This window comes from Syzygium oleosum, unplaced genomic scaffold (assembly GCF_021117445.2).
Source record: "Syzygium oleosum isolate NSW1041296 unplaced genomic scaffold, Sole_v2.1 Sole_v2.02, whole genome shotgun sequence".
Taxonomy (NCBI): domain Eukaryota; kingdom Viridiplantae; phylum Streptophyta; class Magnoliopsida; order Myrtales; family Myrtaceae; genus Syzygium; species Syzygium oleosum.
The window spans coordinates 4858115-4883905 of NW_026607486.1; the positions used below are offsets into that span (position 1 = coordinate 4858115).

The following is a 25791-nucleotide window of genomic DNA, read 5'->3' on the forward strand; positions in this document are numbered from 1 at the left end:
TATCTGCACAATTTATTAGACTCTCTAAATAATGGATGTGTAATATGCAATCAGTCTAATTTTATAATAGTGTAATTAAGTCCTAAAATTTTAAAAAGTGCAATCAAGTCCTAAAACTTGTTAAGTTTGTGCAATCAAATTCTAAAACTTGTTAGCATTTTCCGTTTGTCAAGTTGGACGGAGTTAATAGAAGGAATTGATTGCACTTTTTAAAAGTTTTAGGACTAGATTATACTTTCGTGACAAGTTTTAGCACTTGATTACATTTTTTTTAAGTTTTAATATTCGATTATACTTTCGTAACAAATTTTAGCACTCAATTGCATTAATTTAAATTTTTAAGATTCGATTGCATTTTCGTGAAAAATTTTAGCACTTGATTGCATTTTTTTGAAATTTTAAGACTCGATTATACTTTCGTGACAAGTTTTACAATTTTTAGTACACTTTTCATTTTCTTTATTATCTCTTAGACATAGTGCGGTGCTATAGAAAGAGACATTCTTTTTTATTCATGAATAGTGTATTTCTTGGAGTATAACAAAGAAGAGATGGGTTTATACTACGAAAAAAATCTCAAATATCCGTTTGCTAACCATTTCAACACATTTTTCCATTTGAGAATAAAAGAAATGTTGTGAGCCCAAAGAACAACCAAAATTTCCCGTGCGAAATGAAAAATATATAATTTAACCTAAATTAATTATTTGATCACCAAAAATCCTAAACTGGTATATCTATGATAAATTTACCCAAAAATAATTTTTTAACCATCAAAAACTCCAAATTGGTATATCCGTGATAAATTTATCCACCATTAGCTTCCTTCAAATTTTACCATTAAATTTGCTGACGTGGATGATACATGGTGACGTGGCAAGTTCACGTGGAAATTCATAGGTTTAATACTAGGAAAAAATCCAAAACTAGGTTTATGTGAGATTTGGTGGGACTACAACCAACTATTGTAAAAGCTTAAGCTGTTAAATGAATATGTGGTTCTCTAACATTCTCCTTCAAGGTTAGTCTGGTTTCTTTTTTGCCTAGTACTAAGCGTAGACATTTAATTAGGGAGGCAAATATGGCCCAAAAAGATTTGAACTCGGGACCTCCTTGCTCTGATACCATGTGAGATTTTTTATGGTATTAAACCCATGGATTTCCAGGTGGATTTGTCACGTCACCGTGCGTCATCCATGTCAGCAAATTTAATGATAAAATTTGATGAAAGCTAATGGTGGGTAAATTTGTTACGGATGTACCAGTTTTGAAGTTTTTCACGTTATCAACCCGATAATGAATATGTTTTTTTACATTCGTCGCGAATTTACCAATAGTTAAAAAAATTTGAGGAAAATATAGACCGTTGATTTTTTCACGATCACATACAGGCGTTTCTACTGCAAAGGCAGACCCATTCCAATCGTCGTTGCTCCCGCAGTCGGTGCGAAAAAACCTCCGCTCACTCTCACTCCCAGTCCGCACAGTCGCATGTCTTCTTCTTCACCGTCTCGTCGTGCCGAAGTACCGGTGTTCACCGTCACCGGCATCGGCACTCGCATCGCCGTCTCCGTCGCTCCCACCATCACGGCTTCGGACCTAAAGAGTGAGCTCTTCCTCTCTCTCTCTCTCTCTCTCTCTCGCTCTGCTTCGTGGGGTTTCGGTTCCTCTCGGTCGATAATGCCTCCTCCCTCGGATCAATCGGATCGGTTTCTCGCGTGATCGATCGTGCGCCTGAAGCCTCTAGTTCGCTTCGAGAATCGTGTGGCTCCCGGCGACGGAGGACGTGCGATTTCCTCGACATGGCGCAGATTGTTGAGTTCATTTGGTTTTTTTTTTTAGTTTTTTGTGCAGACGGGCGAGGCTTTTCGAGTTGAGATCGAAGAGACTTCGTGTCATTCTCTTGGACGGTCAGGACGAGCGGAGACGAAAGCGATAGGTTTCGGCGCTTTGCCGGAAAGATTACACAGAGCCTCTAAAGAGAGATGCTTGATCACTTTGCTTAATCCTGTGCTTAATCGCTATTGATTGCCGCTAACGCAAAGTTTAGGTGGTGAGATTAATTTTCCTATACATACATAAAGCTTACATATTGGGGGGAAAATGGCCATTTTGATGGGGGCAGTTGCAACTACTCGATTGCATGAGGCGCCCTCCCAGGTAGGATAATGAAAGTGACGGTCATGATAAACTCATGGAGGATGATGCTGGCTGTTAAGTTTTCGTAATTCAATTTAGCAGGATATCTAGAGCTAATGCATCTTGTTAAGGGAACTGAATGTAAATTTGACTTTGGAGAAACTTGTTTTGTATTGCATGTTTTGCTCACTGCTGCATGAAAGGTCAAATCTCGGACAGATCAATTGTTAAACTGTGGTGTTGACGGGTCTTCGCTGTTGTGGCCGTTTAGCTAGAGATACAACCTGCGTTAGTCTTGCTGTGGTCTGCGGTGGCGACGCATTTGGAATGAGTAGGTTGAGCTTTTCTCTTGAGCGTTCCTCTTTTTTGGGTTCTTGAAGTATCATCTGAATGTAAGGCTTCCCTGCTTCTTTGATTAATTTCTAGCTTGCTGCAAGTTTAGCTCCCACTGAGTTATTGCCAACCAAAAATATAGATAATCAATCACTTATTTTGCTTACATTCCTTTGGTTTTTAATGTGCCCCCCCTATCATTCTGGTTCTATACTTGAATTGCTCTCAATTGACAATACATACGCGTTTACCTACTTCACTGTCCTGCTGGAGTTAAGTCTGCACTCTGGATCACTTTTTGATGCTCGCCATTGCCTCAACAATCTGACTGCACTCACTTCTATTCTTTTGTAGGGGTCCTTGAGAGAGCTCACTTCAGTTGCTTTCCGGAAATAGGAGAGATTAGGGTTGATGGAGTGATGGTGGAGCGTAGGTCATGCCTCTATTACCTGCCGAATTCAATGCCAGTAAAATATGCTTTCCAGGGAATCGAAGGGTCCTGGTTTATTCACTTGGATATAACATGTTTAGAATGTTTAAGTCAGCCATGCTCACATCACTGCATAGCTATAGGCAATCATGTCTCAGATGTTTGTGACACTGACCCTTCGAAATCTCAGAGCCTTCTCTTGCCTCATAACATTCAGAGAATGGACAAATATGGAGCCAAGGGATCTCACTACGGTAAACCTCTATTACCACAGCTTCAAAGGGATATTCGTGGTCCAAAGAAAAAGAAGAGAAATAAGCATAGATGGGAAGGTAGCTCCAAAGAAGATAGAACTAATGTAATCGACATGAACTGGCATTTTAGAACTGAAGAAAATCCATTTACCGGTGTTCAGAGTTCTCCAAAAGGCACAAGTGAGGTTGTGCAACTGAATGAAAGGAAATCCAGCACACATAATGAGCACTCTAACACAACGTCATCAGAAGTTATATCAGTTGGTGGTATCATTAATAGATACTTTACAAATTTCAGTGAGGTGAACAGTTTTGGTAGCCCTTCTAACCCTGATTTTCAGTCTAGAGCATTAAGACTACAATTGAAGAGTAAACTTAACTATAACTGCCCAAGCATTCAAGTGGATGCTTCAGCAGAGTTTGCAGTTGAAACACCCCCAAGACTGTTGACTACATTGTCTTCAACTAAGCCAAGCCCTGGCAGTTTAAGCAATGCCGTAATAAGAAGCAGAGTTGGGAAATCCTTAATTATGGCCTCCCGAAATCTTGGTACTCCAGCAACTCCACGAGGATCGGTGGTTTCTCTGTGCAGATCCAGAAACAGAAAGCAGACGAGTCCAAATACTTTGCCCATAAAGTTTTCAGTCTTCGAAATTAGTGAAGATGACGAGTAAGGAAACTGAAGCCATCGGCTTGTACTGGCTTGGGTTGTTGTAAATCAAGTCCACAGACATCTTAAGCAAAGAAATTGCGACAGTGATAGAGCTAGTGCCTATGCAGAATTCAGATGAGTCATTTAGAAAAAGTGTCAATTTCATTTTCCTGTTGGCTTTTGCTGATTGAATTACATTTTCATGGCCAGGACCTGCGATGAGGTTTCTGCAGATTAGTCTTAAGATGAAACATATATTTGACCCCAATGAGCAACATATATTTGACCCCAATGAGCGACCGCGAACATGGGAATCCAATTATATATTGACATTTAGTTCTGCGACAAGGTGGTCAGCATAATCAAATGGCATAGTCAGGAGTATCGGTTCAGAGGGCTAAATGTGCAGTTAACTGCTATCGGTAACTTTGCTGACTTGGATAGATAGGTATGCTGCAATGTTCTTATGTGGCTTTTGACATCACTACAGCTGTTAAAGCTTTGGTTTGAGTGCGCAAATGACAAGGCATGATTATTGCGTGCAATTGGTGTTGACTAGTCCCATGATAGCCTCTCTTAGCTGGTGTAGCATTCCCACGGTTCTTTGGAATAGAGAGAGAACTGATATGTAGAGGCAAAGCTTATGCTGCAGTTAATAACTTTTAGAATTAAACATTTGGCTCTGTGTGCTTCAGTATCAACCGCAACAAAGTGTATGCGGCTAGTATTGTTAACTTCAAGTGCTTCTTTCTTCTTCCTCAGGCTATATCATTTACACTACTAACAATTCTACAAGAACGGATCAGAATCCTTTGCCATTTCTTCCTCTCTTTTTATTTCTTCCTTGTCAAGTGATGCTAAACTTGACTGATCCTCATTTTTTATTTGGTGGCAACGGGAAAGGAGCAAGGCTTCTCGTGAACTGCAGACCCACGAGGTGGAATATTTTTAGTAAACGAAGATGCTTGAATTGGTACCGAGGAAACAAAATAAGACATTGAGCCCTGTTTTTCCTTAGCCTGTCTCCAGCTGGTGCCCTCGAGACACGCAGCTTGAACTGTCACTGAAACCTGTCCATGGAGGTACACTTTATATAATCTTTCCCCAGACATGGTGAATTCTGTTGTGGGCTTGGCACAGGACCTGCACATTTGACAGGAATATGCACATTAACTTTAAATGGCTTTGCAATAGTTTATTGTCTATACACGGTTGTCCTGTCAGAATCTCCCTGAATACGCAGAACTCACAAACTCAGTCATCTCTTGAGAAATGAGACAATTAGTTGTCCTGGATGGCGCCTTGAGCTCCTCTGCAGAGAGACAGAGAGAGGACAACCTAGATATCTGGGTTTGCCAAGTGTGAAAAAGCAGCAACATGACATTATATAACAAAACAATGCTTGGTTGGCTTTCGTGTTTGAATAAATTTTGGTGGTTGTCCTTCTTGCTTCGTTGCTCTTTTGAGAAATAAATATTGTATTTGGTGTTATTAGCCCATTTAATTTTGAACACGTCTGTGCAATTTCCTTTTGCGCTTCTTAATTTGGACGTGCTGCGCCTTTCGTTTCGTGCCTGTTCTTCCTCCCTCTTCTTTCTGGGCGGTATTGGCCTTTCACAATACAGACGAGAAAAATATGAAGACCGGGACTCAAGCGGCGCGCTGAAAGCATTGATAAGACTCGTATTGGTACGACTTAAGGATATTCAAAACCCGCAATTTGCAATTATGAAAAGTCGTCGCCCCGAGACGTGATTCGTTCACCCACCAAAACGTGAAAAGACCGGGCAAAACGATTCCAGACCTCAAGTTGACGGGAAACGCATTGGAGTGGAGACATTTCAAAATTCGAGATAGCGATACGTGCCGATAGTTTGGAATAAATTTAATTTTTCCGTAAATTATCAGAATTCGAAAAAAAATCTGTCCTTTTCCATCTTCGAATTTTCAAAATAAAAGATATTTAATGCATCGAATGCATCATCATAACATGGTGATAATATATACATCTGGCATAAAAACCAACACGAGAAAATACTCAGCGGCACTTCCGCATCCACCAGGACCACCGTGCCATCACCTGCCAGCTCATCCTCCGACCGACTCATCATGTCCCTAATGATAGCGCCACGTCACCGGTGACGTTGCGCTAACGGCGACACGGGCGCTCCGCAGTCACCGTTACGGACGGAGGTAACGCCGTTGGACGACTGTTGTCGGAGGGCAAAAATTCCCCCGTGGAAAAAAAGAAAAGAGGAAAAAAAAGGAAAAAAGGAAAAAGACCAGCATAATAGCTTCACATGCTGTGAGGTCCGTTCTTCGGCCCAACTCATCACCCCTCTCTCTCTCCTCTCTCTCTCTCTCTCCGAAGTTCATTTTTTTGGCTCCTCCCGGAAGATTTCTCTCTCTAGGATTCATGTCGGTACGTGAATCGGCTCAACCCTCTGAACTTCGATCGATCCTTCCGCGCTCTGTCTTTGCTCGATTCCGTCGTACGACGTCATCTTGCTGCCAGGAGCTCTTTCTTTTTTTTTTGTTCCGATGATGTTTCCGTCGGGTGTTTGCTGTTACTGCTTGTTTTCTTCTCGCTGTCCGGGTCGCGCTGAGCTGAGTGGATGCTCGGTCGGATTGTTGATGTTTTTGGCCGTGCGCCGGAGCTTCTTAGGTTTGAATCAGCTGCGAATCTTGTTTGATTTTTAGCCTTCGCACCGATCGGGAAGCAGTTCCGGGTCTCGGGGAGCTTACTGAATTCGGGTTTTTCGTGATTGAAAGTGACGTCAGTGGGATATTTCCGTCGCGTGCTTTTAATTTTTCTTTCTTCGGTAATTTTTTTTTTTGAATGGCGACGGAGTAGTATTGTGGATCCTCCATCGCCAATTTCCTCCCCCGAAATCCATTGGTGGGTCGCCCGTGAAGCGTCGTCCGTTTGGAAAAATCTGAGTGAGGAAGTGGAGTGTTTAGGAGATGATCGATTAGTTTCGCGTGTTTTCCGGGTCGGAGCTTGCTTTGAGTGAGGTGAGCCTGTTTGGGAGAAGGTTTGTTATGCGTAATGGGGTCTGGTGGCGCAATTACTTTGAATGGAGGAAGCACTTAAGTTGTGGCTTATCTGCTTCAACCTTTTCTGCTCTTAAAGTTTTCCATGGTGTATTACATCGTATTGTCGCTTAGGAATTAGGATGATCTGGTCTATTCTGAATCTATGCTGCCATTTCGCGGGAAGCCTGTACGGTGAAGCAAACTTATCTACGTAATTATATGATAGGACTGAGGATCATATCTGATTATAGCTTTCCCACTGAAGGAAACATTGTGCTTGCATGTTATCCGGTTTCTCTAAGGGATTAAAGCAACCTACCATGTGTGTGAATCATGGAAACGGTGAATGGACCATGGAGATTGTTCGATCGAATGATCATTACTGTTTTTCACATTATCGCGAGAGGTACTAATCTCACCGGTCATATTCCTTTTCTTGGAATCAGAATTGCCACTGCTTAAAGGCATCTTAACTTCTTTCAGATCCAGGTCTTGGTGCTGTTGGTCTTCATCGTTGATTGTGACTGTTCTTATCTTCACACTGTGCAGCTTATTCAATATAGCTGTTTCTTCATTAATCTAATTCAAGAATGAGTTCCTCTGTATTATGTTTTAACATATACACCATGTGGTCTAAGAAATTTAGAAATTATTCTGCTTATAATTGTTATCTTGACAAGTTGCGTTGTGCACCCTATGTAATCCATAGTTCCATAGTTATGTTTCGTGTGGCGACTGAAGTGAGGTGAAGATTTTGTGCATTCAACAATCTGTTCCTTGCTCCAACAGGAAAAGGGGCAGCCATTGCCAAAGTTTGGTGAATGGGATGTGAATGACCCTGCTTCAGCCGAGGGGTTTACTGTCATCTTTAACAAGGCAAGGGATGAAAAAAAGACTGGTGGCAAGCCTGAATCTCCAGGAAAGGCCAACCCTCAAGTTAAACACTCTGTTGATCTGAGCAAACCTCCAACTGTAAGTTGTTTCTTGAGAGCCTGGGAACAAACTGTTTAAGACGTGTGGGATGCAGTAATTATTGCAGTCATTTGTTCTGGGATAATCTTTTAAGATTGCAATTATGTAGTAGTTAAACCGTTGAACAATTAATTTTAGACTTTCTTATATGCTATGCTAGTCAGGATGAAAATGTAGGAATGCAAAATAGAAATCTCAAACTTGCACAGATAGGGGAAAAAATTGATTTGACAGTGCCATAAAACTAAGCAGGTTGGGCGCTCCTTGCTAGTTCGTATTTGAATCATTCAAAATGACCATCCAAAAGATGCTATTATTCTGTACAGCGCGAGCAAGAATTGGATGAGAGTTGGACTCAATTATATATGAACCACGTCTGGGTGCTGGAAGTCTTATTTATTTTTTTTGTTTTCATGACTCCCAACTTTTGCTGATTCGCTCTCTCTTACTGTGAATTCTTTGCTGCACTCAGAAGAAATGGTTTTGCTGCATTCAGAGCCCAGCAGAATCTTGACGAGGGTCTCTGGCAAGGAGCTCCCAAAAAAGACGCGCTTCGTTAGGCTAAAGCAGCCCCAGAATGTTCACTTGAAGAAGATACAAACAGTTTAGAGCCATTGTTATTCTTGCTGGAATCGCTCCTCGTGGTGTAAATGTGGGGTCTGTGGGGATGAGTAAATAATGACGCGTTATGCTTACTATAATCTATCAGCAGTATGCTTCTCTCTTTCTCTCTCTCGCTCTCTCTCCTGCTGCTTAGTTCTATCGTTAATTTATTAAGTATCTGCTTTGTGTATTTGTGAATTGGATCTGTCTGTGAAATGTCTTTGCCTATTTTCTCCCCTCTGGTTTAGTTTATTGTTATACATCATCGTTGAAGGGCATGTTGTTGAAGCTTTAAGGCATATAAATACGAGCTTACGACTGTTTCCTCTATCATCAAGCTAACAGATGTTTCTGGTTGGGGGAACATCGTGAGCCATAGCCATATGCGTATTTCATTTCTCTTTATTTAGGAATTTAGGTGTTAACTCTCTTCGACATGGGGAAAAGTCATCTCCACGAATCTGCTGAGGGATCGTTCCAATGACGATTTCAAGATGTTGGTAATCCAGTTCGTAACAAGGAGAAATGTATATGCTCCCCTTCTTCTTTGTTTACGGAAAAAGGAAGAGTCTTAAGGCATGTTGATATTGGACGTGAAAGAAAAATGTCTCCGAGCGCATGTGTTCCGAAAAGAACGTAAGTTTGCAAAGTTGTGTGCACGCAAAACGGCGATTGTGGTTGCGGACTGGCTTTGCCTATGACCTTTTTGCCATACATCATTGATGTAGTTGATAAATTCCACAAATTGGTGGGATCGATCGACACTCTGCTTTTTCCTCTTCCTTTTTCCTGCGACCGGTATGAATGACATGGCTCCAATATCACCCCTGCAACCTACTTCTGTTACGCATCGACGGTGAAAGACCTCAAGAATGAGACCAAGGTTCCAAGCCCAGTAATTGCAACTCCGAACCTGTTAAGATATGGCTATCCATCTTTTCCTTCTTTTTGCTTCAATTTGAATCGAGCGTCACTCTCTGTTAGGAATAAGTGGTAATTGCCATGAACTTAACGATGGAGCCTATAGAATTTCCCAATTTTTCTTCGTGGCCTGACGCATTCTGTTTTTCACCTCCAAGTCATCTACCATATCACGTTTCCCAAAGTAAACAGTTTCCCTGTCTATACATGTCTCCATGGATATTTAAAAGAAAGAATTGAAGACTGGTGTTGGTAACCAAAATCTCTAATTAATTAAGCGTCATCGGACAGTATCAATGTTAAACTCGAGAGATACCGAGCTTCCTCTCAAAAAGGCGGCGGAGAAGGTAAACTTGGAGAACGCTTGCCCCGATAAGTGCTGCTGACTCGAAGAAAGCCTTATGGACTGCCCTTCTGCTCATTGCGTCGGTCACTGCGATCACAGATCATCATAGAATGAGGATTCATTGAATGCAATATCTAAGTAATGTCCATCATTGAACACAATATTTGATTAGCAAGGTCATCCCCATTTCATTTAGTGTGGTGATAAGACACTTCAAAACATCAAGCAGATTACACATGGAAACGAAACCCATGACCATTTGAAACCCACTCAACCAAACACGTATCTTCTTTTTTGTTGCCTTCTTTGTTTTCTAAGTCCGCCTCTTCAGCTGCTGCCAAGTTAGGTACGTTTTATTATTTTCAGGATCATAAACAATATAACTGACTGGTTATGTCAATCAAATGGATAAAATGAGCTTGTCAAAGGCTCTAGAAATAGCTTTCAACTTGTCTTGTGGGAAATTTACTTCCAAAGGTCTTTTAAGAGCAGACGTTGTGATAACCTTTGTGATAACCTTCGAGATTTTGGAGAAAACGGGAGTCGAATCAAACTATGGTGGTCCACTCAGCATTAAAATAGGAAAGTTATTTCCGTTGGAGATGAAACAAGGTTGGAATAGCAAGAGGACTTGACATAAAATTTGTTACCAATTGCTTGACGCTCAGTCTGAGCCTCCAGCCAATGCTGCTCAAACTGAATGTTGTAGAGAGCCTCCTCCAACTTCCCTATCTGTTCCAACAAGGGGTTGATATGCTCTGCAGATACATTCACAACAGATAAAAAAGAGTTACACATGGTATATTCATAAAGTTTTCAAGAGACAAAAGAACAGAAAAAAGGCAGAGTCCTACCGTCCTTTGCATGCTGATCGTAGTATGCAAAATGGCCAACATGTACATCAAAGTCGATGGTTTCATGATAAGGAGACTTGTTAGTAAAGCAGAACCGATGAACACCCTTATGGTGAGCCATAAACTCAAATTTCTCACTGATCTTGTCATGAAAATCTTGAATCTGATTACCAGAAGGTCCTTTCACCTGACAATTTCAAAAGTTGCAAAGTACGTACAGTTATCTAGGTCATTATCAAAAGGTTAAAGATCGATAAGCACGCTATTGACAGAATTAACGAATTGGATAATCAACATGACTTTAATTCAAAGCATGTTCCAACAAACATGAAAAAGGAAAACTAAATATGCATATGCAAGATCTAGTTGATCCATCTAGGCTGCCAAAGGCTAATAAACTTCAACGAAGAATCTCCTTTAGGAAGACAATCAGCATCCCTCACAAAAAGAAGTATATGTGAGTACAGTATTTCATGTACATTAAATCTGATCCATTAACCATGTGCTATTAAGAACTCTCACTTGCCTACTTTCCAAGATGAAGTGTGTCACACTATATTGCAGCAAAGTAACTTCTAATCGATTACTTCAGAATTACCCAAAATAAGAACCGATAAGCATTCTAACATGCCTATACTGGCTTTACCCTGTCTATGTCCTAATATCCAAGAACCAACATTTTGTTTATCCCAGTTTTCAAGAAGGGATACACATAGTGTCAACATTTGCCAAAAACAGTCACAGCGATGCCTTGTCTGAGGCAGCAGAGACTAATAAGAGGTTCAAAAAATCGCACAACTGATCTGCCCATTTAAATTGTTTGACTACTGCCAAGCAAGGAATTAACTGGGTAAGAATAGAGCAAGACATGATGGTCATCCCCAAAAACAAATCATCAAGGTATCACCAGCTTTCAATAAAAACAAAACACAACCCAGTTAAGCCAATGACATGAACCATTGCACTTAGGGATGAGCACTTCTTGCACATCAAAGAACAGTCACTGCAATAAGTAACTTCTCAAACAAAAGCTGAAGCTTACCACAAGATCAACACCATCTTGACTGTAATGCCAAGCTGAATCAGATTTGATCACCACGAAAGATACATGAACAGTGTCCCCTTCATACTGAACATCATGGGCAAAGCATTCTTCCCTATCAATCATAAATCTAATTCCAGATACCGCATGTAGGGATAGAAATAGCCCCAGAACCACAGTCAACATATAACCAGGTGCATGAGAATTCATCTGCAGATTCAGAAAACAGCATGTTATTCAATGAAGCAAAACAAGATGATCATCCTTTGGCAGTTTCTTACAGCCAACACGCAAAACCAAAAGGTGAAATAAAATTGAAGTCTTCAGAGGTGTTTGAGAGGACTTTTCAACCCTTGCTTCTAGCTTTTAGGAGGTGCTTTATTTCAAAAACAATAGCAGTTAAAACAGATATAAGTTAATTTTCAATATCAGTCTATATGCACTTAACAGCTTCTAATCCTTCATCCAGCCAAAAAACTGATTACTTAGCATTCTGCAGACTATCTGCACAATGCCAAATCCTTGCACTTGCACATAGCAATTTTCTAAAGGTACAACACATTAAAAGATCATTCACTCACTTCTGCGGTCACCATTACAGCCATGCACAGGACAACAAAGCTCTAAAGCTACAACGCCACAAAAAAAAATAAAAATTTGACAGTCACTCCACACCCACATTGCTTCCTTCCTCTCTTTCGAAAGAGAGATCCAACAGAGCATCCACTGGGGCAATTGAAGCACAGACGAACTGTGCCCTCCTTAAAATAGTGATCGAGAAAAGCCAGGAACCAAAAGAAAAACACAAGGAAGAAGAAATCCCTTCTCTAGATAACAAAATTAGAGCCAAGTTTCGATTTTTTTCTTTACCACTCCCTCGAAATGCCATTCCAATCATCACCACAAACATGCACTCGGTCAACGTTCACACAGAACAAAAATCCCTCCTCGAATTTATCAACAAAAAGCGATCTTTATCAACTGCAGACCTCGTCCCAGGCACGAATCATAAGCAGCGAATAACATCCCACCACAATCGATTTCAAGAATCTAACAATTCATCACCAAAATTCAGGGACCAAAACAGGAAGCCAAAAGAGACCCAAGCAGAGAAAGAGCAAGAGAGATCGAGACAAAGTCGGGGAAAAAACAACAAAAGCGAAGAATGTCGTGCCTTATGGATCGTGAACACACTCGCTGATAAGACCTCAGCTCTCAGATCAGGCGATGGCTTATCAAGCGATGCGAAGGGAGGCACAAGAACACTCGGACTTTGGATTTCAGTTTGTGGGAATCTGGTGGGCTCCCTCAAGAAAACGGAACTCTTTCTTCCCGTGTTCTACGATGAAGTTTGAGGAGGAAGTCAAACTTTAAATTAATGTCTCCGCGACAATTACAGTGCGGTAGTTTTTTTATTGAAATAAAACCAAGCGAATCCTTCTGTTTTCCCCGACCTTTTTCGTCATGTTTACAGTCGGAATTTCTTGCATTTACAACGTACAATCCTTATGCGGTCTTCTGATGTGAACGATTTCTTAAACATGTCTTCTTGACAAATTTTGGGATGGTTTGTGACTCTTCAAGAACCCTTTGTTAAGCATCTTATAAATTAATGGAGATATTTTCAATCCCGTGAGGATAAACTGACCGTAAACGATATCGATTAAATTTATTACTTTTATTTTGTTTACATACAAAATTGTAAGTTTACCAATTTTAAAAATGATTAACCTCAATTGGGATAATAACTAAGTTTTCTCCAATTAAGTTACTAATTGGTTTTGCATTACCAGCTCTATTTGAGTTAGTTACTAATACTTGTTTGTTTTTTTAGTTATTTACTATTGTTATCTCTGATAAAAAAAATTATCTTATTTTTTATATTCTTTTATATATCTTTCTTATCAACACCTTCGATGCAACCCTTATTTAGTGAAATTACTGAACTTTTTTATATGACTTACTAACTTTTCTCTACCAATTGGTTTTGGGTTATGTACAAACTTTCATGTGAATTTTTCACCACGATTATTTGTTTTTTAGATTTGCCAACTTTTTCTATTTTATTACCATTTTAATTTGTCTACTTACCAACTATTTTTTTTTCCACAATTAAGTTAGCCAACTAGTTTTGCGATACTAAACTCCTATTATATTTGTTAGCAACCTTTTTTTTTTTTAAAACTTACCAACTTCTCTTATCTCAAACAAAACAAAAACTTCTTTTATCTTAACCAACTTTTGTTTGTCTTTCTTACAAAAACCTTAAATTTACCAATTATTAATGAAACTATCGATTTTTATTTGAATGACTTACCAGTTTTTTTCTAGATTAAGTAACCCAATAATAAAAAGTTGATAAATTAAAACAAACTAAATAAACATTGTAACTAATTCATAAGAGTAGATAATCTAAAACTAGTTGATAATTCAAACGATTAAAATTTGTAATTAATTAAATTGAATCTAGTAATTTTATATAAGAGTTGGTAAATATAAGATGTAATTAAAAAATATAAAATATAAGGAAAACTACTAATTAAAAGAAAGTTAAATTAGCTAAGTATCTTAAATGAGAGTTGGTAAATATAAGACGTAATTAAAAAATATAAAGTATAACGAAAACTGGTAATTAAAAGAAAGTTAAATGAGCTGAGTATCTTAAATGAGAGTTGGTAACCTAAAAATAATTTACAATTTAATTGGAGAAAAGATAGTGAAAAGTTGATAAATATAATGTATTGCAAGAAATGTAAAAAAAAGTTCGTAAATCACAAGAAAAGTTGGAAAATCGAAAATAGTCAAGTAAGTGAGTAACTAAAAAAAAATCGATAGCCAAATACTAGGTAATAATTTAATTGGGAAAAAAAGTTGGCAAGTCATACCAAATTAGATTGGTAATCTCTCGAATGAGTTGAGCAAAATATAACGACTTGCAAACCAAGACAAATAAAAGTTGGTAATTAGATAGAAAAATTGATAAAACACGAAAGAATGGTAAGTAACTTGAATGGAAGTTGGTAACCACAAAACAATTGGTAATAAAATCTGACAAAAGTTAGTAAGTCATTCGAATTCATGTTAGTAATTTCATATTAGAGTAAAATTCAAAACATTAGTAAGTTATACTAGTGAAACTTGGTAAGACAGTTCATAAATTGTTAATTTGCAAACTATAAACAAATTGTTAATTTCGTAAAATCGTTGATAAAATGTAAACAATTGACCTGGAAAATATGTCATCGGTTTTTTTATTAATTCTTTTGATTTTTATCAACACTAATTATAATCTACCAACATAATATATTTTTTTATTTCGCACGGACAATAAAATTCTGCGGCTAGGACCAAGGGATAGTAATAAAAGTTGCTTAAGATTTTTTTAGCCCACAGATAAATTGTGATAAAAGTTGCTTGAGATTTTTTTTCCCACCAGCAGTGTCGACAATGTAAATTCTTATTCTCATAAAAGCTTCCAATTGATGATAACAAAAGAGAGCCTCATAAACTAATTGTCCTACAGTGAGTGTAAAAGCCAAAACCACTTGAATCGTCTAATTTACTATCAAAAGGAAACAAAAATGGTGCAGGCTGACACTGCAATCACAGTTGATGCAACTGTTGTAGAAATTGGCATCTTGCCCTCATCCTTCCTTAGAATGCCATGATAGATTGGCAGATTGATAAGAATCAGAACTGCACACAAAATTGCTTGCAGCGACATCGATCCGAAGAACCCGGCACCCCCAGATGCGAACCCCTTCAGTGCCGCGCCGAGGAAGCAAACCAGGTTGAGCAGAGCGAGAGTGGTCAATATGGTGAACATTGGGGACGTGGCCCCGAACTCCATCATCTCCTTCTCGTACCGCTGGGCGACTCCTTCTTTGGCCACCTTCGAAGTGATCACGAACGCTGGCTCGGAGCACCCCAGCAGTTTTGCCACTATGTCGATGGCGGCGAAGAGGTAAGAGCTAGTCCTCTTGTAGAGCCACATTCTCTGGTCGTTCCACCAACCGAGGACCGTGCCGCCAGACCAGAGGTACTCTGCCAAACTATAAGCGTATTTGCAAAAAATCACGAATCCAAATGGAATGAACCATGGGCTTGTGACCTGATTCATAGTAACACAAACTTAGCTAAAAAGGACCATAATTTGTCTGATACGATGACATTGTCTAGTTGAATGCAGTGCAATTGAAAAGGGGACACAGTAACATAGTAAGATTTGTAAAGAATACCTCTGGAAACAACGAAATGCCTTTCACTAGGCAAAGTGAGGGGATGATAGTGTAATAGAGAGTCGGCAAGCAATTAGGAGCCTTGAGGCAATAGGGGAGATAGCACATTATGAGGCCAGGGCTGATCTTCCCGAGCCCGTGCCATGCCGGGCTGTATCGGGACAGCAAGATCTGGAACTCGCCCACCGACCATCTCTTGTGCTGCACGAGCGACTGGAGCAGCGTGGTTGGCACGACGCCTAGGAAAGCGTTCCTCCTGGGGTTGAAGTAGACGGATCTCCATCCTCGGTACTGGATTGACAGCCCCGTGATCACGTCGTCCGACAGACAACCGTACTTTAAGCCCATCTGCCCGAATCACAGAAACAAATCCTTTTAGGCCCTTTTCTGTCCTCAATCTTCTCAGATTAAACAGTTGTAGTTTCATTGGCATCTATTGACAATACTACACAATACTAAACCTCTCTTCCCCATTCAGTGTTCTCCTCATAACTGCAGCTTGCAAGTTTCTTGAGCTCTTCTGGTTTATAAATGCCTCCATTTTGGTCGATTCCACTATTTTCACTCCATCTAGTTATGACTTTTCTGCTGATCTTCTTCCCGCAAAGAGTGTCTCGCCTGTGAAAGCAGCCGCTCCCATCATAGAGCACACCTCCTTGACCATCCGAGCCATGAAATTTCACCTTCAATGCAATCAAAGAAGAGGCGGCCAAGAAGATCAACTAAAATGATGCGAAATTGCAAAATGACGTGCAAACAGATAATATAGGAAGCTCTAAGACTGCGAATATCCACTCACCTCAAAAATCACTCTTGATGAACTGCTATACTGTTCGTTCTTGGTGACATTCTCGAAGTTTTGCGGGAACTGCACGTAGGCAATCTCATCCCCTCTTTCTTCATCCATGAAAAAGCAAAGCGCGTCTCTTATTGACTCCGAGTTGTTCGAGTACATGTCGCAGTCCACATTGAGAATGATCCTCCCGTTGCTGTTAGCCGATGATACCCTTATCTGCATTTTCGAACAGAGAACGAATTCGGCCCTCAGAAAATTGCATCACATGATGATGTCAGTATAAGGACACTGAAAACCATAGCATGATGATAGAAATGCAAGTACTCTGAGACCAAACTTCACAAAAAAAGCATCTTAATGCAAGATCAATGCATGTATTCACGGTTTCCATGTCTTGTACTAGTTCTGTTGTCTGTGCGCACATTACCAGCGCATTCATGGCTCCGGCTTTGAAGTTATGAAAATATTGCGGCCTCTTTTCGCGAGCCATGTAAACCAGTGTGGGCAGCGGATTGCCTTTGGCATCCATGGCCTTCCGGGTCGTCCTATCGATTAGTATCTGAAACAAACGGGCTAATTAATTAGTCATCGGCAGATAATTAGCATGAGAAGTTACAAGCTACTATGCTTAGGATATAAAAAGTTGCATACCTCAAGAAACGTGTCGTGATCGTGTCGAGAAATATAGGAATCCCACTGAGAGAACTCCTTATGTTTTGAGCGGATATCCTCGGAGATCCGGCCGAGTTTGTGGGCAGTTTCGATCCTATTCTTCATGTCTTCATATAGTTTCTGATGGTGAAATTGAGAGAGATTAAGAATCATCTGGATTTTGAGGATTAGCATGCACCTACGCGAATTTTATCGAAGCAGTAGTGACAGAACATGATTGTTCCTAGTAATCTACAAGAGAACTAACTATCTCCTTGGACGATGCTGCTGTTCTGCTTCCCAAAAATGGTTTCTCAGTAAAAAAAGTTTTTCTTGGTTCAGAGAGAGAATAGAAGTTGGTAGTTTAAAATAACCAAACAAACATTAGTGACTCAATATTAGTTGTTAATTTAATCGGAGAAAAATTGATAATTCTTTCCAATTAAAGTTGATAATTTCTATAAAAAGTATATAAATATGAGGTATTGTTGAATGAGATGTGCCCATGGCAAAAGATTCTCTTTATGGAGACTCCTCAAATTCAGACTCAGGATCTCCTCTTTAGTCCGACATAAGTTGGTAAATCACTCTATTTTAATAGGTAATTTTATATGAGAGTTAATAAATCCAAAATGTTAGTAAAATAAATCCAAAAAGTTAGTAATTTATGCAAATAAAAGTGGGGAAGCTAGTTCAATATTGGCAAATGTCAAATTGTGAGAACAAGTTGATAATTTTGCAAAATATTAATAAGTTACTAACAATTTACATAAAAAAAAAGTCACCACTAATTTTTAACATTAGTTTTTTTATATTTATCGACATTTATTGAAATTTATTGGCACGCAACGGTAGAACTCTTCTATCTCCTTTAGAGAAAATTTCCTCCAACTTTACAAGCCCTAATTTTTATTGTGAGCGTTGAACTTTCAACCCCGAATTCCCCCAAAATTAAATTATTTCCTTTTTCAATGATCAGAATAAAAGAGAAAATAGACAGTTTAGCCCTGTTGACTAAAAATGGGGAAATCAACATGTGAGAGAGACTATTTACCTTGATAGCGGACAATTCTTCATTTTTACCGTTGGCGCTAAGTTGATCGCTTGACGGCGATCGGAAATAAGCCGCTGGCGACCTGGGCTCCACCTTGAATCTTCGGCAGAATGGTATCCAGTGCTTGGCGAATTGAGAAGCTTCTAGCAAAGCGTAGTACGTGATGTTCGAACCGGCGTCATCCGAGAGATAGACACTTATTTTCTCCGGCGGGTAATCGTAAGCCATCATCGACAGGACAGTATTGATCACCATCATTGGTGGCTCGATAGCGGGATCTGCCGTGCACACAAATATGTCCACCCCAGGTAGATCTTTTTCATACCTGCTTTTGTTATTATTTTTTTCATTTGCACACTATAAATAAAATTACCAACAATTAATAATGTTTAAATTTTTTATATTAAAGTCACACATTCATCTAATCATAGTTTATGCATTTAAAATAGTTTACTTTACCATTCGCTCGAGAGGGTGAGCCATTTTTGGAGTTTTGTGATCTGTTTTTCTTTCAGGTTCGACTTTAGTGCCATGAGTGGCGATGGAGAAAGGTCAAACAGACTCCCTATAGAATATTAATACTACAATTTCTATGTAGACCATACGGCTACCGCCTAACTGGGGACTCTGCGTCATCCTAATCCAATCAGAAGGACCTACTTCATGCAATTTTCAACAAGGGAGCTCTTCTCTCTGGGTTAAACTTCTAATGCTCAACGACCGTTCAAAGAGCAATCAGCTGCTGCTGGCTAGCATACTGTGCTTCTCTTAAACTTATCATCACCAAGTATGGTCGATGACCACTGAACCGATAACTGTAAACATTGCAATTCAAGTTTCATCGCGACGCTAGCTAGAGAGAGGGAGAGGGAGAGACGGACCTGTGAGAGAGCCGATCCTTGAAGGTGCGGCGATAGACGAGGCTCCAGCGGCAAGCTTGCGTGAGAACCCAGTAGAGGCCGAACCACAGCTCGGCCGCGAGCAGGCCAGACCAGACCCAGATCGGACCGTGCTCGGGTTCACTCGGCACATGACTCAATCTATAAGCCCATATCATGCATATCCCCAGGAAGATGGTGCTTGCAAACACCCTGTACGCCACCGTCCCTCTGGCCCTTGTAGTCTCAAACAATGGAACATATCCCTCACTTCCCATCTCTCTCTCTCTGTCTCTCTGTGTCTCTCTGTCTGTGTCCACTAATGATTTATATAGACGCCCACAGATATTTTATTTATAGATAAGCATAACGGACGGTGCAAGCTAAACCGCATGATTTATTTTGCAAGGTGTGGACAACCGGATGGGCAACCGAGTGGAGAGAAAATATTAGGTACGCGTGGAATTTACTTGAGCCGCTTATCAGTTATCATGTGTACATGACTGGCCCCACGTCTGATTCCATCTTTCACTCGGCACTACTCCACTCCTGCTACTCTCTTCTCTCACTTTAATTTCTTCTTGCTCCTCTCCGTGATCTATCTCCACTCTCTAGCAAGATACCAACATCCTCAATTCTGTTGGGGTTGTCCCACTTTGATTGTAAAAGGAGCTAGTAGTCCGCAACATCCTCAATGCTGTTGAAATTATCTCACATCGATTGTGGAAGGGGCTGATGATCAATTTCTAAGTGTGAGGGAAAGCTCTATCTTTTGAGCTAGCTTTTGGGGTGAAAAAGACATGGGTTGGAGACGTAACAACCTGTAACTCTTCCGTGTGACTATTGGGTCCAGACTTATTTGCAACCTGAGCTCTGATACCAGTGTTAGGTGGTTTTGGGCCTCTCTCACCCCAAAAGCTAGCTTAAAGGGTGAGGCTTTCCCTCACACTTAGAAATTGACCACCAGTCTCTTCCACAACCGATGTGGGACAACAAATTCCTCCAGCGACTTTGGCAACTGGGTGGGAAAAGTGTCAAAAAAGGTCATAAACATTTTACATTGATGCCAATTTAGTCCTAAACCTTCTAATATAGTGCAAATTTAGTCATTCTAGCTATTTTGGCCTGATATGTTGACGTGGACGCCGACCGGCTTACGTGGCACTGCCGGCGTTGACGTGGATAATTTTGAATAATATTTTAATATCTTTTCAAATATTTTATTTATTTTTTCTGATTTTTTTCTTTTTTCCTTTCTTCTTCTTCTTCCTTTTCCAGTGATCAGTTGGCAATGGCCGGCCATGGCCATGTGGGCTGGCCTCGCCTGAGCGAGGGTCGCCGTTGCCCGGTCAGGTGAGGGCGAGGCCTGGCCCGGCGAGGGCTCCCCTCGCTAGATCTGGTGAGGCCAGCCTTCACCCAGGCCAGGGCAGCCTCGCCGGGCGTTGCCTTTGCCCGGGTGACGCTTGGCGAGGGTCGGCCTCGCCAGATTTGGCCTGGGCGAGGCCAACACTCGCTGGGCCTGTTCAGCCACGCCGCTTATCGTGCCACCTTCATCCAGTCCATGTTTGCTGGTCTTCACATTGCACAACCAGTCCAGGCTCCTATTCGTTGCTTGCTGTGCTATCGTCCCTCTCGTCCAATGTCATTGCACAGCCAGTCCAATTGCCTTCACCGTTGCTCGTTGTCCAGGCTAGATCTGGCGAGGCCGCCCTAGCCTGGGCAAGGGCCGGCCTAGCCAGATTTGGTGAGGGGAGCCCTTGCCGGGGTTGGCCCTCGCCGAGCCAGGCCTCGCCCTCGCCTGCCTAGGCGATGGCAACCCTCGCTCAGGTGAGGCCAGCCCGCGAGGCCATGGCTAGTGGCCGGTCATCGGAAAAGAAAGAAGAAGAAGAAGAAAGGAAAAAAGAAAAGAAAGAAAAAAAGAAAAAAAGAAAAAAATCAGAAAAAGTAATAAAAAAATTAGAAAAATATTAAAATATTATTAAAAATTGTTCACGTTAATGTCGGCGGTGCCACGTAATCCGGTCGGCATCCACGTCAGCAATATTTGGCCAAAATTAGCCGAAAGGACTAAATTGGAACTGTATTAAAATGTTTAGGACTGAATTTGTATAAAAAAAATTTAGTATTAAATTGACACCCATGTAAAAGGTTTAGGACTTTTTTGAAACTTTTCCTGCAACTAGGCCTCTGTTCTCTCTGCCAACGACCCCTCGAGTGCTCCCCGTCCCCGCCATCACCCCACCCCCTCAACACGTCACCTTCTTGCTACTCAAGCTCTTGAGCATAGGCTCTCGCTTGTCGATCCTCCTGCCCACAACACCACCCCTCGAATGCTCCCCGTCCTCGAGCCCGACCTCTTTTCCTTCCGACGCCCTCGCCGTGTACAGCATCGCCCGGATCCTCGATTACTCAGTCTCAGCTTGAGGAAATTACTGGCCAGCGCTATTTTTCTCCATTAATTTTTGCTGTTCTTTTTCTGAGTTCTTGTCGAGCTATTCAAGCCAGGGGAAATACATGAGTTTTCTTTCTTTCTGAAAATTCTGAGATCATACGAGTCTATTAGAATACGATTTTTTGAGTTGGTAGATCAAGAAGGAAAGAAGCTGTGTTTTTTCTTTCTGAGTTCGTTGGCATGATTGAAATAAAAAACGGCGAGGGGAGTGTGTTTCTTCTTCTTCTTCTTGGTCAGTAAGAATAGTTTCATTTGTTGCGACTGACTCGAGATCTCTGTTTTGTGTTTTGTGTTTTTCATTCATTTATTTCTTTAATTTCCATAGAGGGAAGATAAAGAGAGTAGCGGGAATATAGAAGACGCAAAGGGAATTTAAAACTCCCATCCGGCATCCAGCATGTTTGACCATGATTGCATCTTACTTTACGACCCACGAACTTGGAAATCTATCGTCAAGGGGAAACGAAGAAGGGTTATTCGACCTAAAAAACAAGAAAAAAAAGGAAGAAGGGTTCTTTATATTATACAATAGCGACGGTGCAACAATGACCACGTATTGCAATTTGGGGAAGATGGGCATCCGGAACGGGGATTGGAGATAGTTTGATGCATTTAAAGAAACAAATCTAAGGATGTTAGTCAAGCCAAAAAAAAAGGCCATGGGATATAAACTGCCATTATTAGGGTATGGATATTATTGCAAAATCAAATGAATTCTATAACATTTCGTTTTGTAATGTATAGACGAAAATATTATGGTTGCACAATGTATTGTATTTTCATATCGTGTAAGGATGTATTACAAAATCACTAATAGTATGATAATATCATACATAGATTCTTTACACTAATTGCTAAATAGATTTTGCATTAGAGCTTTAAAAATTGCAGAAAAAGAAAAGTGGAGAGGAAAATCTCGAGTGCGATTTTTTGTCGCATTTGTCAAAAGGCACAGGATAAAAAGGATCAGTTAAAGTCAATTTCATGCGGATACATTTGAAGTTCGAACTGTAGTTGGTTCCGTCCATTATTTCTTTTATAAAACAAGCTCAAGCTCAGTCAATTATTGTTGTCTTTTCTTGTTTGTTCTATTGGGTTAGCGTAATGGGGCATAGGGGATTAGGTTAATCGTTTTCGACGAAGATGGGCCAGCTGAAGTTGGTGAGATGTGAAGAAGGCAGCCAAAGCTTTGCTTACTTTGTCTTGCCTTTGCCCATAAACCCGCATCGGACACGACGTTTCCCGCATAAACTGGTGGCGTCTTCTTCCTTCAAAACCAAGAAAAAGAAGCGGCTCATTCCTTCTGCAGGAGATTCTTTGCTACATGTGAAAAAGATGTGAAAACGATTGACCTAGCCTCTCATGATGCTGATAATGTTAAGGTGTAGTTCATACTTCCCGTCGACAGGAAAGTACGGGAGCCCCACCCCCCGGTGAATGGGCTAGGGTCACGGTAGCGGCAGTCCCGAGCCGCAAGAGGGCTTTTATAGTTTGAGCCCGGAAAAGGAAAGTTTCCTAATTCAATTAGGTTTTTTTCTAATTGGCGTAGGTTTTTGTAATTATAATAGGTTTCCTAGAAAGAAATTTCCTATTTTGAATCAAACTATTGCCTATATATAGTCTTTTTCTCTTGTAATTGAGAGATGTAACAGAGAGGTGCGAGGTGCTAATTATAATGGAATCCTCTACTGGACATAACCCTAGTTTAAGGATGAACTAGGATAAAATCCTTGTATCTCGATTCTCTTTCTTGTTTTTTACTCTCTATTTCTTTGTGATTGTGCGGCGGATTGTAACATCTGGTATTAGAGCAAGGTTTTAGGTTACAGTCTCTTGGTGAAGAGAGATTCGAAAAATCGAATCTTGAGAAGATGTCGTCAGCTGGTCAATCACGGATTGAAGTAGAGAAGTTCGGAGGAAAGGGGTTTCGAGTTATGGAAATTGAAGATGGAGGCTTTGCTCGTGGACAAAGATCTATGTCACGTGATCGAAGAAGATAAACCCAAGGAAAAATCTAAGGAGAAGACAAGGGAGACCGAGTCCACGTTTGATGAATTGAAGGTGTGGAATAGCAGTGATTGGAGGGCGCGAAGCCTAATCTGGCCATGCCTTGCGGATAGCGTTCTAGTGAACATGACTTTTGAGAAAACGGTAAAAGATCTCTAGACGAAGCTGGAAAACCTTTATCAGAGCAAGTTGCTCGTGAACAAACTTTTTATGTGGAAACAACTGTACAACTTGCGGATGAGCGAAGGTGAATTTTTTTTTACTGCACACTTAAACGAATTTAATACTATTTGTGGGCAACTTGCATCTATCGATATCAATCTGGATGAGGAAGATAAAGCATGTGCTTTGTTGTGTTCACTGCCGAATTCATGGAAACATATAATTATATCGATTGACACTGATGTTAGTGCATTATCCTTTGAGGGCATTATAGCTACTCTATTGTCTGAGGAGATGAGGAGAGCAGGTTCTAATAGTGCAACGCAAGGGGCTCTTTTCGTAAGAGGAAGGAACAGTGAACGATCCAAATCTAGATTTGGTGGCAGGAATAAGTCCAGAGGAATATCTAAAAGCAGATCGATTGGAAATAACGTTTTGGAAGTGCAAAAAGCCTGGACACTTGAAGAAAGATTGCAGAAACAAAAGTGCAAGTCCAGAGAAGCGAGATGAGGCATCATCCTCTAGTACAAAAAAGGATGATGACAGCGGCATGGGAGACATGTATCTCGTCTGCAATTCATCACATGGTTACTGCAGTGCATGGATAATTGATACTAGAGTGTCTTTCCATATGACGCTTCATGGATAATTGATACTAGAGTGTCTTTCCATATGACGCTTCATAGAGATTGGTTTTGCTGTTATGAGCCATATCAGGGAGATACAGTGCAAATGGGGGGATGACACGGCGCTTGATATTATTGGTTGCAGAAAGGTGAAGCTGAAGATGAAAGATGGGACAATCAAGAATCTTCTGGATGTAATGTATATTCCTGATCTTTCGAGGAATCTTATTTCTGTGGGAACTATGGTAGATGCTGGCATTGCCTTCACCAGTGACAAATATTCATGCAAGCTAACCCGTGGATCTATGGTGATCGCCAAAGGCGAACGGTATGGAAAATTGTGGAGGTTATTGGGAAGCACAATAATCAGTGGTGAGAGTTATATCTCAGAGCAGGTGGAAGAAAATCTTTCGATGCTATGACATCGGAGATTGGATCATATCGGTGAGAAAATGTTAATGACCCTTACCTCAAAGAAGATGGTGGATGGAATTCTAAGCTGTTCTATGGGTTTCGGATTTTGTGAACATTGTTTATATGGGAAACAAAATCGGGTATTTTTTGAATCCATAAGACGAAGAGCGAAAGGGATTCTGGATTTGATTCACGGCGACGTCTTTGATCCTACACCCATGGCATCGTTTGGAAATTCAAGATATTATGTTTCTTTTACTAATGATTTTTCCAGATATGTGTGGATACATTTTCTTCAAAGGAAAGATGATGTGCTTGAAAAATTTCACGAGTGCAAAGCTTTGGTGGAAAATCAGTTTGATAGGAAAATCAAAGTTTTGTGGATTGATAACGGAGGAAAATTCTGTTCTGTGAAATTTGATCAATTCTGTGCGACTAGTGGCATTGCTAGGTAGAAGACAACGCCCTATACACCTCAGCAGAATGGGGGTGGCAGAGAGGCTTAATCGGTCTCTCATGGAAAAGGCAATGAGTATGCTAAGTGGTGCAGGTTTAGCAGTTGAATTTTGAGCGGAAGCAGTGGCAACCGCATGTTATTTGAAAAACAGATCTCCCACATCAGTTTTGAAGGATCAGACACCATTTGAAAAGAAACCAAATATATCCCATGTTAGAGTGTTTGGTTGTGAAGCACATGTACATGTGCCAAAGGAAAAGAAAAACAAACTTGAGAGTAAGTCATAGAAGTGTATCTTCATTGGGTACAAGGATGGTGTCAAAGGGTATAAGCTGTGGAATCTTGATACTAAACAAATCATCTACAGCAGGGATGTGATATTAAGAGAATCTGCGATGAATCAGATTATTCGCCAAGCTCCTGAAAAACCACAGACGGTTGAGTTAGATGTTGGTTTGAAGGAAGAAACGGAGG

At 40.5% G+C, this 25791-nt stretch overlaps 3 protein-coding genes across 7 annotated transcripts; 2 read left to right on the top strand and 1 right to left on the bottom strand.

Moving 5' to 3' along the window:
- The first annotated feature begins 1408 nt into the window (after window positions 1–1408).
- Window positions 1409–5299, top strand: LOC115665990 (uncharacterized). 3 transcript variants are annotated; one of them, XR_008815935.1, is made up of 3 exons: window positions 1409–1606; window positions 2827–4268; window positions 4719–5299. XR_008815935.1 is itself a non-coding variant. In XM_056308985.1 (3 exons), exon 3 carries the CDS (start codon window positions 2892–2894, stop codon window positions 3828–3830), a length of 939 nt encoding a protein of 312 aa, XP_056164960.1. In that variant the 5' UTR covers window positions 1464–1606; window positions 2343–2531; window positions 2827–2891; the 3' UTR covers window positions 3831–5299. The 3 variants fall into 3 exon arrangements, 2 of the variants coding, with proteins under 2 accessions (XP_030443658.2, XP_056164960.1); XM_056308985.1 differs by adding an exon at window positions 2343–2531 and having other exon boundaries at window positions 1464–1606; window positions 2827–5299; XM_030587798.2 differs by having other exon boundaries at window positions 2827–5299.
- An 804-nt stretch (window positions 5300–6103) lies between these two features.
- LOC115665157 (protein NOI4-like) lies at window positions 6104–8655 on the top strand. Of its 2 annotated transcripts, none has more exons than XM_030587046.2 (3): window positions 6104–6230; window positions 7634–7816; window positions 8289–8655. In XM_030587046.2, the coding sequence occupies exons 1-3, from the start codon at window positions 6225–6227 to the stop codon at window positions 8328–8330; spliced, it is 231 nt and encodes a 76-aa protein (XP_030442906.1). In that variant the 5' UTR covers window positions 6104–6224; the 3' UTR covers window positions 8331–8655. The 2 variants fall into 2 exon arrangements, with proteins under 2 accessions (XP_030442906.1, XP_056161633.1); XM_056305658.1 differs by having other exon boundaries at window positions 8292–8655.
- A 793-nt stretch (window positions 8656–9448) lies between these two features.
- Window positions 9449–19522, bottom strand: LOC115665159 (transmembrane emp24 domain-containing protein p24beta2-like). 2 transcript variants are annotated; one of them, XM_030587056.2, is made up of 12 exons: window positions 19203–19522; window positions 18322–18646; window positions 17268–17408; window positions 17044–17175; window positions 16620–16832; window positions 16282–16503; window positions 15821–16168; window positions 15202–15693; window positions 11583–11792; window positions 10541–10727; window positions 10337–10444; window positions 9449–9773 (listed from the first exon to the last, which is right to left on the bottom strand). In XM_030587056.2, the coding sequence occupies exons 1-12, from the start codon at window positions 19475–19477 to the stop codon at window positions 9640–9642; spliced, it is 2787 nt and encodes a 928-aa protein (XP_030442916.1). In that variant the 5' UTR covers window positions 19478–19522; the 3' UTR covers window positions 9449–9639. The 2 variants fall into 2 exon arrangements, with proteins under 2 accessions (XP_030442916.1, XP_030442909.1); XM_030587049.2 differs by lacking the exons at window positions 15202–15693; window positions 15821–16168; window positions 16282–16503; ... (3 more) ...; window positions 18322–18646; window positions 19203–19522 and adding an exon at window positions 12757–12934.
- Between the last annotated feature and the right edge of the window lie 6269 nt (window positions 19523–25791).